At 45.4% G+C, this 12,326-nt stretch overlaps 1 protein-coding gene across 9 annotated transcripts in view; it reads right to left on the bottom strand.

The window, feature by feature from the left end:
• Positions 1-12,326, bottom strand: part of phldb1a (pleckstrin homology-like domain, family B, member 1a) — a 51,724-nt gene that overhangs the window by 15,280 nt on the left and 24,118 nt on the right. For all 9 annotated transcript variants that reach the window (XM_057353771.1, XM_057353755.1, XM_057353776.1 and 6 more), the window contains 2 exons: positions 10,133-11,310; positions 1,011-1,226 (listed from right to left, as the gene is read on the bottom strand). In XM_057353771.1, coding sequence (XP_057209754.1) covers positions 1,011-1,226; positions 10,133-11,310 — 1,394 coding nt within the window. The remainder of the gene's footprint in view (positions 1-1,010; positions 1,227-10,132; positions 11,311-12,326) is intronic.

The following is a 12,326-nucleotide window of genomic DNA, read 5'->3' as shown; positions in this document are numbered from 1 at the left end:
CACAAAAACTACAATGTAGATGTAAGTATAGTTTGATTTTACATTATCTGAGGCCATTCGGGAAAATTTCAACTAGTTGCAACAAATGAACTCTGCCTCACATTGTACAAAAACATGAATGAAAAGCTTTTTCGCTCAGGAGAGGGAGAGTATGAGAGAAAAGATGCATTTAGAGATGAAGCAGAAACAATACTGGGAAGAAACTAGGTGAATTCAAGAGGGACCACTAGCAGCAGACCAATTGAAAAATCTGTTGTAAACATGTTTGGTTTGCTACATGGGAACATGGGAATGTGCACAAACAGAGTGCATGAATGCTTTTAACCAAATCTCATATAAAATGTGGACATATGTTTTAATATTTAAGTAAATGTATTTATACTCATACTCATAGTAGGTTTTTGTGTTTTATTCAGTGGGTTTCAACAGCCTAAAACCACTAGTGAATTTGCTTCTATTTTGGTTTACTTGCACATACACATAATATACATTTTATTTCAAATTATATTACATATGACATTATCAACATAACAATTTCAATCAATGGCTAATTGATCAAATTAATTTTAGAATTTTGTTTTTATTGCCATGACTCATTTGCTGTGATGGATTTTTAGCATGAGTGTGTGTTTTAAACTGGTAATGAAGTGAACATTTCATATTTGCATTTATTTGCAAAAGTTACTGTGCATTCCTTGGTTTAAATCAGATCTTGAATCACAACTTGTCAATGTTTTCTCAGAGTTTTGGACCCCAATCTCTCTCTCTCTCTCTCTCTCTCTCTCTCTCTCTCTCTCTCTCTCTCTCTCTCTCTCTCTCTCTCTTCCTGTTCTTTCGCTCCTCGTCGCTCGTCTCTCTCTCTCTCTCTCTCTCTCTCTCTCTCTCTCTCTCTCTCTCTCTCTCTCTCTCTCTCTCTCTCTCTCTCTGTGTGTGTGTATGTGGGTATCAATCTGTTGGTCTTATTGTTAGAGTGCGTATGATTATGTTGTGTGTGAATGTGTGTGTTGTACCTCCTGGTGCTGGCTCTCAGTGCTGCTACACTCCTCTTTTAAGTTCTCCTCCTCACTTTCTCTCTGTCTGTGAGAGCTGTGGGCTGCCACACTCACAGGGTCAGAGACCTCCATCCCCGGGAAAAAAACAGCCCTTCCCGTGTCCACACAAACAGGAGGGTCACTTTTATTATACTCGGCACACAAATTCAGGATGGTCTCAAGCCTCTGCCTCTCCTAAAAGCAAAAAAGGAAAAGAGTTTTGTCACACATGCAGCTTTTTAAAAATTTCCTAAGTTAAAAAGCTGAAACAGGGATCTAAAATAGCGTAGCTCTGACGTTAAGGCACACATACACAATCTCTCTCTGGAGGTTCATGTGGTCATGCTGGTCTAAACTAACTGCAACTTGAAACCAACGAACATATCAAAGACCATTTGGTATATCCTGTGTGTACACCGCGTACACAGTGACCCCAACACGTCATTAACTGGATCTGTCTAGCACATTAAAGAACTTGATATAAATGAAAAATCCAAAATATCTTTTTAAATAATTCGCCCAACCCAGTTACTGTAAAAAGACTAATTAAAAAGCAATATGTGCCCCTTTGATTTCATTTTACAGTGAATTCTACAACAAGGGCATTTCACCCTTTAAACATCTTGACATTAATGTTACTTTCCGTGGCACTATTACCCCAAGCCCTGGAAAATTTCTGCCCCTGCCCCCAAACCAGACTCAAGCAAGCTCTCAGTCGTCTGTGATCATCAGCTGCTGCCATCGCTCTACCAAAAGTCTGTGTGTGTGTCTGTGTAAATGTCCCTGTTAAAAAAAAACATCATACGCTGGTTAGGTATGTTTTGAACCTGCTCAAACCAGCTACCTTGCTTTAAAACACACCTAACCAGCATATGCTGGGGGTTTTTCAACAGGGGCGTGTCTGTATATATGCTCTCTACTTACAGGCTGCCAGCGATGCAGTCTCCTCTCATATCTCTAGTCGGACTAACTAGCGCTCTAGGCACTTGGCCTCATTATATTTAACATGGACAATACCCAGCGCTGCTTGGCTAGATGACACCAGTGGCATTACTAAAATAGCATGGCAGGGGCTGGTGCTCTTATAAACCCAAGAGCACAAATAACTCAAAGCTCTTTATTTCAGCGCATCAGATTCAGGAAGTTAATTAAGACATTATTTATGACAATTATAATTCAGTTTACAGTAAATGTATCCATTTGGCTTGCAGTTTAAGTCAGTGCGATTTACACTTTATTCAATGTGTATCAATTTGCACCCTGGGAATCGAACCTGTGACCTTGGTGTCAGCAACAGGAAAGCACAATTAAACATTACACATGCAGTTGTAAATTAAACTTGTCTAAGATGTAACAGAGATTGTGGAGACAATATTTGCTGGCTGTAAAAGGCTGGATTTAGCGCATTAGTTCAGTGCTGTCAAGTCTTTAACACTGAGCCACTATCTTACAAGCCAATAGAGCGTTTGGAAATATATATACAGTTCCTTTTAAACAAGGTCTCCCCCTGTCAGGAGTGAAGACAGAGCACTGGAACAAGTAAACGCTAACTGATGGGTAACATAGCAACAGCATTCTTCCCTAACAAAGAGGGTGTCATCACAGCTGGTGTGCATGCCAAAGATGCCACGACACCGTCCGACACAAGGCACAGAGCACTAAACATCTGTGTGCAAAACACTGATCTCATTTATTTAAGCAAAACTACTCAACGGTCAGTTAACTTTGGACTAAAGCAGTGTGTTTAAAGGTACTTAAGTATATAGTTTCTCTTGATATTTTGTGTGGAAATTACCTTATTATAGTAAAAGTGTAACAATCATTTTTGACATTTCTGATTACCATTTGTACTGTATAGCCACAGTTTTACTACAAATATTGTTACTGTAGAAAAACTATGGTTAATTTGTGGTTACTATGGTTGTATTACAAATAAAACCAAAAAGGCTATGGTTGGTGAAGTTAAACCATGGTTCATTTTCACAGGGGTTGGGGTTCTGTCAAGACACTGACCAAATGAATCTGTCAGATATAACTGTCAGTTCCCTTTCTGTCGGACTCTCGACGTTGTGTCGAACCAACAGAATGGGGTTTGATCTGGAGAACCTATCATCTCCGATTGTACTTTTTAAAGGCCAAAGAAGTTGGCGAATGGCGTGGCATGCCAGTCTCCACCCTGTACATACGGGTATAAAAAGGAAGATGGCGTGCCCATTCTTGGTACCTGGATACGGTACCTTTTTTCCTGGAGGTGCATGAAGACCTGGCACGCCCCCTTTTCGGCACATACACGTCAGACGAGCTCGGTCACCTTGACTTCCCTCGACGGCGGAGCAGCTAAGGGCTATGTCGATGTACCCCAGGTTGAGCGTGCCCTCGCGGTACACCTGTGCCCGCAGACGGCCGCCACCTGGAGGGACCGACCAAGGCTCCCTTCCAAAGCATGTAAGTTTTCTTCATCACTGGTGTCGAAGGCTTACACTGCCGCGGGTCAAGCTGCCTCCGTGCTTCATGCCATGGCCATCCTGCAGGTCCACCAGGCTAAGGCATTGAAGAAACTGGACGAGGGAAAGCACGATTCAGCGGTTATGCAGGAACTGCGCACCGCCACTGACCTCGCTCTATGGACGACCAAGGTGATGGTGCGCGCGCTGGGTCGAATGATGTCCACTCTGGTGGTCCAGGAGAGACACCTTTGGCTAAACCTTGCGCAGATGCGAGACGCTGAGAAAGTCCGCTTTCTCGATACACCCATCGCGCAGGGTGGGCTGTTTGGTGACATGGTCGAGGACTTCTCCCAACAGTTTTCTATGGTGAAGAAGCAGACGGAGGCCATCAAACACATCTTACCCCGCCACGACCCGGTCCCCAGCAGGGCGTCGAGGTCCCGGATGGCGTCTGCTTCCCAGCAGCCCCGCTTCTCCGTTCCTCCTGCCCCGGCTCCAGTGCCCCCTTCTCAGGCGGCCTCCCGTGGGCGGAGGACTCCCCGTCAGCAGCCGAACAAGAAGAAGCGGCCCTGAGACGGGGACAGCCCAGGGAGGACCAGGACATCGAGCGCAGCTCCAGCCACCACCACCGCTTTCAGGGCCTGGCGCCCACATTCTCACAAAGAGAGCTTCCTTCCTCCCTGGGCGTTTCCAGCATGCAGCAGCCTCTACCCGACGTTGCATCACGCTGATGCTGCAGCATTCAGCACTCTCCACTCGACGGTGCGTCGTGCAGCAAAGACTTAAGGCAGGTAAGTCAGCAGACCTGCTCGTCTCCCCAGGGCCCCGCCCCTGGCGAGTTAGCCGTGCTGCCAGCCACAGAATATCCCCCCACGGGGACGATTTTGCAGATCTCCCCACTAGTTCCTCTGTCATGGTATCTAGGGGCCTGGTTACAGTCTCCCCAACCTAGTGAGGACGATGCATCTCGGCTACGCGATCCAGTTCGCCAGGTGCCCGCCAAAGTTTCGGGGCATTCTGTTCACCTCAGTGCAAGGCCAGAATGTTCCCATACTTCGGGAGGAGGTCGCCACCCTTCTGGCGAAGGGGGCGATCGAGCCCGTCCCTCTGGCCGAGATGTCTTCAGGGTTTTACAGCCCCTACTTCATCGTCCCTAAGAAAGGTGGGGAGCTGCGCCCCATCCTGGATCTGCGCACTCTGAACAAAACCCTTCACAGGCTCCCGTTCAGAATGTTGATGCAGAAACGCATCCTGATGTCTATCCGACATCAGGATTGGTTCGTGGCAATCGACTTGAAGGACATGTACTTTCATGTCTCGATTCTCCGACGGCACAGACCGCACAGACCTTCGAGGGTCGAGCATACCAGTACAAGGTCCTGCCCTTCGGTCTGGCCCTGTCTCCCCGTGCCTTTACCAAGGTCGCAGAGGCTGCTCTCGCTCCCCTCAGGGAGCAGGGCGTGCGTATCCTCAACTATCTCGACGACTGGCTTATCTTGGCTCACTCGCGAGATCTGTTGTGTACGCACAGGGACCTTGTGGCCTACGGGTCAACTGGGACAAGAGCAAGCTCTGCCCCACGCAGAGCACCTCTTATCTCGGTATGGAACTAGACTCTGTTACCATGATAGCACGCCTCACCACCGAGCTTGCCCAGTCAATGCTGCGCTGTCTGACCCTCATCTGGCAGCACTCAGCGGTCCCACTGAAACTTTTTCAGAGCCTCATGGGGCATATGGCGTCCTCGACGGCAGTCATGCCGCTCGGGTTGATGCATATGAGACCGCTTCCGCATTGGCTTCAGAGTCGAGTTCCTTGAAAAGTGTGGCACACCGGCACGGGACGTATTCACATCACGTCTCACTGCCGTCGCACCCTAGCACCCTGGACAGACATGTCCTTCCTCTGGGCTGGAGTCCTGATGGGCCAGGTCTCGAGGCGCGTAGTGGTTACGAAAGATGCCTCCCTGCTTGACTGGGGTGCTGTGTGCACCGGGCATGCAGTGTCGGGGCGCTGGGCGGGACCCCGCCTGCAGTGGCATATCAATTGCCTAGAGTTGTTGGCTGCTTGGCTTGCATTGAAGAGGTTCCTTCCTCTCATCCAGGGCAAGCACGTGCTGCTCCGCATGGACAGCACGGCTGCCGTGGCGTATGTCAACCACCAGGGGGGAATTCGCTCACAGCAGATGTCGCAACTCGTCTGACGCCTCCTCCTCTGGAGTCAGCAGCTGGTGGAATCCCTGCACGCCACTCATATCCTGGGCGACCTCAACCAGATGCGCTCTCTCGGCAGGTCACGCTCCACCCCTGCGCCGTCCAGCTCATTTGGGAGCAGTTCGGGCAGGTGCAGGTGGACCTGTTTGCCTCCCTGGACACCTCCCATTGCTCACTTTGGAACTCCCTGATCGAGGCCGCCCTCGGCACGGATGCTTTTGCGCACAGCTGGCCGTGGGACAAGCGGAAGTACGCCTTCCCCCCAGTGAGCCTCCTTGCACAAGTCCTGTCTAGGTCCTGGAAAGACTGATGGCCGGCTGGGTGTACGCCTGCGAAGTGCCTTCTCACCTTCATCAGGTGAGTCAGTGCACTGTTCCAGCTTCCCTACTTCCTCCACTGGACGAAGTATAGGCATTCCATCCATCACTAAGCACTTCGAGCTTACGAGCCGGGCAGAGCGGGTCGTATTCCAGGCCCAATATAGGTGAGTTTCCCTCACAAGGCGAACCCTTATACTTGAGCAAGTGCTCCACACGTAGTGACTCCCCTCCTTGGGTAGTCCCCGTCTGACGTTCCTCACTCTTGGTTCCCCTATCGGTCAACCTGTGACCTCCCCTCGGTGGACTCCACCGCTTCTGTGCACGCCTGTTGGGACCCCGCACTACTACTCCCATGAGTTCTCCCCACTGTAGGTACCATGTAGGTATTCCACGCTCATTCTCCCTACGGCAGATGTGGTCTCCATAGCGTTCTACCCTCAGGCGAGGGGGTAGCGCTTCCCAGTGTCCCTTACGGTGTCGGGCGGCTATCTTGCCCCTAGAGTAGCAAAGGCCACCACCTGTACAGCTGTTACGATTATAAGGTTACGATTCGCGGTTGCACTCACTTCTGACTCGCCCAGGCCGGTCAGTGTCGCTCCGCTGGAACTCGTGACGCGGCGCAGTGCCGTGGCGTTTCGTATAGGAACCCCATTCTGTTGGTTCAACGTCGTGACACCGACAGAAAGGGAACATCTTGGTTACGTATGTAACCTGAGTTCCCTGATGGAGGGAATGAGAAGTTGTGTCCTTCTTGCCACAATGCTTCGCCGTCCACTGCAGCGACCGGGAATACCTCTCAGGTTCCTCAGCCCAAAAGGTGAATGAATGGGCATGCCATATTCCTTTTTATACCCGTATGTACTGGGCAGAGACTGGCATGCCACAACATTCGCCAACTTCATTGGCCTTTAAAAAGTACAATCAGAGATGATAGGTTCTCAAGATCAAACCCCATTCTGTCGGTTCGACACAACGTCTCGTTCCCTCCATACGTAACTGAGACGATTTAACTATATTATATTACCTCAACTTTTTGCCAAAAAACATATCTGATCATGTTATCTTTATTTAAAACTCTCTCTCTGACTCTCAGAGAGAGAAGGTGATCTCTGGTGTAATAATGAAACTGGACTAAACAGGGTTTAACTAGGGTTAATTCATGTAGATATAGAGACAGTTTTTTTAACAGTCATCTCAATGTCAAAAAGTGCCCCAATGTACCTAAATTTACCCTACTTAAAAAGTGTATATCTATATTTAGTGCATATAGTCATTATTTACAGTAGAAGACCATTTCTTTTTCAGATGCTGTTGGAGTACACATGGGGCGAATCTCCATAATTCCTTTATCGAAGTTTAAACTTTGGTGCTCTGTCGCCCTCATGTGGTTATTGTTCTGAAATGTTTCAGTTTTCTGATCTTTGGCAGGTACACAGACTAGAACAAAAGGTAAAATGACCTCCAAACTTAAATTTCACCTCAGCAGACAAAAAAAGACATGTTGGTGTGGTTCCAGTATTTATCAACTGTCGGGCTGCGACCCAAATACATTTCTTGGTGACAACAGAAAATGCTAAATGAAAAATAATCAAATTCATACAGAAAAAGACCTCCCATAGGCCTATTCGTTGTTGGTTAAATTAACTAATCTTCAGTATTTATATCTGTATCTGGTAATATATGGCTACATTTTAAGCTGGTAAATCAGACTTGTTTAGGTATTTACAAAATTTATCTTTACCTTGTTTTTATATCCCGTTGGGGAGCTAAACCTGAATGCACACCAATACATGGGGACACAATTGAGATCCCCATGGACAAAAAAAGCTTACAAATCGTACAGAAGTTTTCTATGATCTGTAGGTTTAGGGGATAAAATATACAGTTTGTACAGTATAAAAATCATTACGCCTATGGACTGTCCCCATGGAGATAATAAACCGTGTGTGTGTGTGTGTGTGCGCGCGTGTGTGTTTGACAAAAGGTGGGAGGAGCCCAGCGATACTATTATAGAACACAGAAGAAACACAGTTTCAAGCCAACTGGGCTATGACCTAGAACTGAGTAAACACAGACATGCACACACGTGAGAGGATTTAAGAGCAAATATGAGCCATATTATCTGTTTTCAAAACTATTAAAAGATCAGATTTCAAACCCATACTTTTTCTAGTTTTATTTGATCTCCCAAATGTTTTTCCACGTCAAGCACCAGATGCAAATTTCCTCAGAGAATATCACTTCCGTCCTGTCTTTACACAAAGAATCTGTGGTCACATGTGGCTAGCACACTGCGAGGTCTCACTTCTAAAATCACATTTAGCAATCAGCATCTGTGTATTTGATGGCATTAGGAAGGAGATTATCAGCCTTAATACAGTTTAGCTGTGCTGTAGGGCATCTTCTTTGTGTCAAAGGTCTTTTCAATAGGTAACACTAAACTGCAACAGACAACATTCAACACCTTTTGGACAAAGCTGCGAGTGTTAAACTAACACCACCTTTCCAGTTGCCACACCATTGGACAGAGCTGTGCTGTAACCATGACAACAGTGCCAGACAGACCAGAGACCACAGGACAAAGTTTAACCCAAACAGAGTGAAAAAACTTACATAATACACTTTAATGCCCTCACTATTGTCTGGAAAAAGCTGAGCTGAGTTATTATGGAAAATGACTTCCTGTCCTGTATTAATTTTAATTTCTCTCTCACACTCGTGTCTTAAAATAGTTTTCCTCGGGGGGAAAACAGGAATGTGTGTCTCCTGTGACAGCTGCTCCACTGTATAATTGGGTTTTTGTGTGCGTTGTATTTCTAAGTGAAGGGTACAGTACTTCATCATGCAAATATCATTAATCAGTCGGTTTAAGGGACAGGAGATGGATATAATTTTAGAGGTAAATAAGACGGTGACTAACGCAGATGATGAATGACGATTCCATGTGGGAATTTGAGATGCGCTGAAGGAGTGACTGGGGTGTGTAATTGGTTTTAATAAAAGAGAGATGATGCGTGTGCGTGGTAAATTTAGGGGTTATTGTGGAGACTGTTTAGACTGCAAAAAGAAGGTGTGTGCGTGTGTGTAGACGTGTTTGTGAGGAGGAGGGCAGTCAAAGCACTGAGATTGCTTTCGGGCAGCCACACGTTCTGCACATGGGCTTTTAAAAAGATCTCAGGAATGTACATCCGTGTGTTATTTCTGAATGCTGTGTGTCTACCAGTATACTCTCGTCCATATAAACGCCAACTGCTTCAAGTCCACACCAAACATCAAAGCTCAACACACACTAGGGTTGTCACAATATATCAGTATTGTCAATAACCATAATATTATAAACCATGAATTCTTTTGGTCTTATGTCCATGTAGTGAAAATCTGATATCGTGATAGCCCTAACACACACAAACAAAGCACAAACTTCTCTACAACTTTCTATAACTGTAAGTGTCACGTTAGTATTCAAGCAGTTTTTTCCCATTTAAAAGTTAAGCAATCGTCTATATCACACAAGAAATCAATCAAACAAAATTTTACTCAATGTAAAACCCCTCAATGGTTGTGCGTTTAAACATTCTGTACATGGGTAGTAACAAGTAAACAGTACATGTGTCCTATGGTGTGACAGCAAAAATCTAGAAAACAAACGGTTAATAATATATTAATTAATATCATTAATATTCATATTTATAATATAAAATAGCATAAGAAAGATTTATCTTCATTGTTAGTTTTTTCAATTTTTTTGTTTATGTCACGCCATAGGACACTGTACTGCATGATGTATTTGTCAACTACCCACATAAAGAACAAGTAAAAGGTTTGCACACATGAATTCATTTGCACATAGGCTTTGTTAAAAATTCTCTAAATAAAATATTAATTAATTTTGCTAATTTTTTTATTTTTATTATAACATTTAAGAGTAAAGAATAAGCCAACAAGTATCCAAAGCTGTTGTCATGGTAAGAGGTAGCTATTTTGAAGAAAATGAATGTAAGCTAGTTTTTAACATGATTTTTAACAGAAATTTTGATTTATTAGCAGTTATTGCTCATGAGTATGTGTGCTAAACGTTTGACTTGTTCTGTATATATACATACATACATATGTAGACATACCAGCCTCTCCATCTCCTGCTCACGCATCCGCTCCTCCCTTTGCCAGCGATGGTACTCCAACAAGTCTTCCTCTTTGTCGCTGACCTCTGAAATGCTGTTCTTGCGTTCTCGTGTGCACAACTGGGCCTGCCATTGCTCCCTGGGGTTCTTCCTCTGGTTTCGGGGACTGGTGAGAGGTGACACCCTGGTCTGGGAGCTCAGAGCAGGTGTAAGACACCCCCTTTGCCTGCCTCCAGGTCCACCTGACTGGTCCTTCAAAAGAGCTAATACAGGAGATGGGCTTCTGGCTCGCAGCTTGGTATTTCCTACCTCATCCTCCGTTGTTATTCGCCGTTGGAGTCGGGGACTCTCAGGTACGCTTCGACCCGATTGGCTACGGGAGGTCAGAGAAACGCCAGGTAGAGCTCCGGGTAGAACGGGCACTCCGAAGACACCTCTGCGTGAAGAGGATGGGCTGAGAGGAGGAAGATCACGCATGCTGGATGATTCTGCTCCACGGCGGGTAGACTGGGGGCTTTCTGGAGGATGGAGTACACGTGAGTTGGACTGAAGACTGGAAGTAATTTCTTGGATAGAAGAGCCAACGCTGGATCTAGGGCTGGAAGACGCAGGTGAGGAAGAAGTCGTGCCGGATTTCGGGGTAACTCTGGCACTGAGCTGTCTGTTTAAATCTCCAGCATCCTGATTCAGGCATTTACGAGTGGTCGTGGGGCTCGACGAGGTTTCAGTCAAAGCTTTCCTCTGAAGCCTGGGGTTTTCATGATCCTTCAGTCCTCCGTTGGAGCTGTTGGTCTTGGATGCAAAAGTGCGTGGCTGAGGCACCGGAACCTGAGTAGTGTGGGTGGAACGAGTGTTAGTTAAGTACAAACAAGCCCCTGGACTGCTAACCACAGACGCGGTGGAAGCGGGAGAGAAAGGAGGACTGGTATTTTCATAGCTGGAGCTCACGGACATAGCACCAGGACTGGTTGGAGAGGAGACAAGAGTGTGGCCACCCCCGTTGAGCATGGCAGATTGCGGAATGGGGTGGTGAGTGTGTTTACGGTGCTCAGAGGAAGAAGCTTGAGTTTCATCCATAGACAGAGAGCTCATGATATCCTGAAAGTCTTTTTCGATCGAGCAAACGAGAGTTTTCTCATGCACTAGAAGGTGGTTTCCATTGAGCTTCCCATGAGTTTCTGTGAACAATACAGAGCATCCATTTTAATAACACTTTCAGATGCACAGAAAATCAGATTATGACTATTGTTCTGTTGTTGTTTCAATACAAATAGTCCTATATTTAAAATTGTACATTTTTCATTTTTACCACACATTCGCTACACCAACGCATGGTTAGGCAGAATACATACAACAACACCTCCCCCTCTTTCTCTTTTTCATACACACACACACACTTAAACTGGGACTGGGTGTGGTGCTCAGCCCGCAGACTGTTGATGGCATGACTCCCACCCTCGGCTCAAAGGTCAGAGCGGGCAGAGAAAAGAGCCTGAATTACAGCATGACTCATTCTGCACACTCTAGAGCAGCTGAATGCACCACGCACTCTCTGTAGTCCGGGCCACCAGTGCACTAACCACACATTAACATGTTATGTGTGTATAGATCAAGTCCTTGCAGCAAAAAGAAGTGCATGTGCATAGCTCATAGGGATACAGTTTTGAATCTGGCCTGTGTCATACAACCCAACACTTCCCTTCATGTCCTTGAAATCATTTAAAGTGTGAATTTTAAATGAGTTATTTGTTAATAAATGAGACTAACTTAATCTGCCAATAATTTTAGCTGTGGCCTATAGCATTTAGATCACAGGATGCTGCCACATTTAATTGAGGTACTAAGGATGGAGATAAATGTGTTAGTATATAGACGGTTTCAGAGGCAACTACATAATCAAAAAAGTTATTTTGGCCAAACTTAACTTCTGTATAGACATCCGCAAAGAATGAATAACTGTTGAGTAGTTGTAATTTAATTTAATACAATTAATATTAGGGCTGTCAAACGATTAATTGCAATTAATCGCATCCAGAATAAAAGTCTGTGTTTACATAATATGTCTGTGTACTGTGCCTATTAATTTTGTATGTCTAAACACAAACACATACACATAAATGTACACATATTTAGGAAATATTTACATGTATTTATTTATAATTACCAATCATTTAAATTATATATAATTATTCAT

The sequence above is a fragment of the Triplophysa rosa genome, linkage group LG2 (genome assembly GCF_024868665.1).
Source record: "Triplophysa rosa linkage group LG2, Trosa_1v2, whole genome shotgun sequence".
Taxonomy (NCBI): Eukaryota; Metazoa; Chordata; class Actinopteri; order Cypriniformes; family Nemacheilidae; genus Triplophysa; species Triplophysa rosa.
This window is presented reverse-complemented; position numbering and strand designations above follow the sequence as displayed.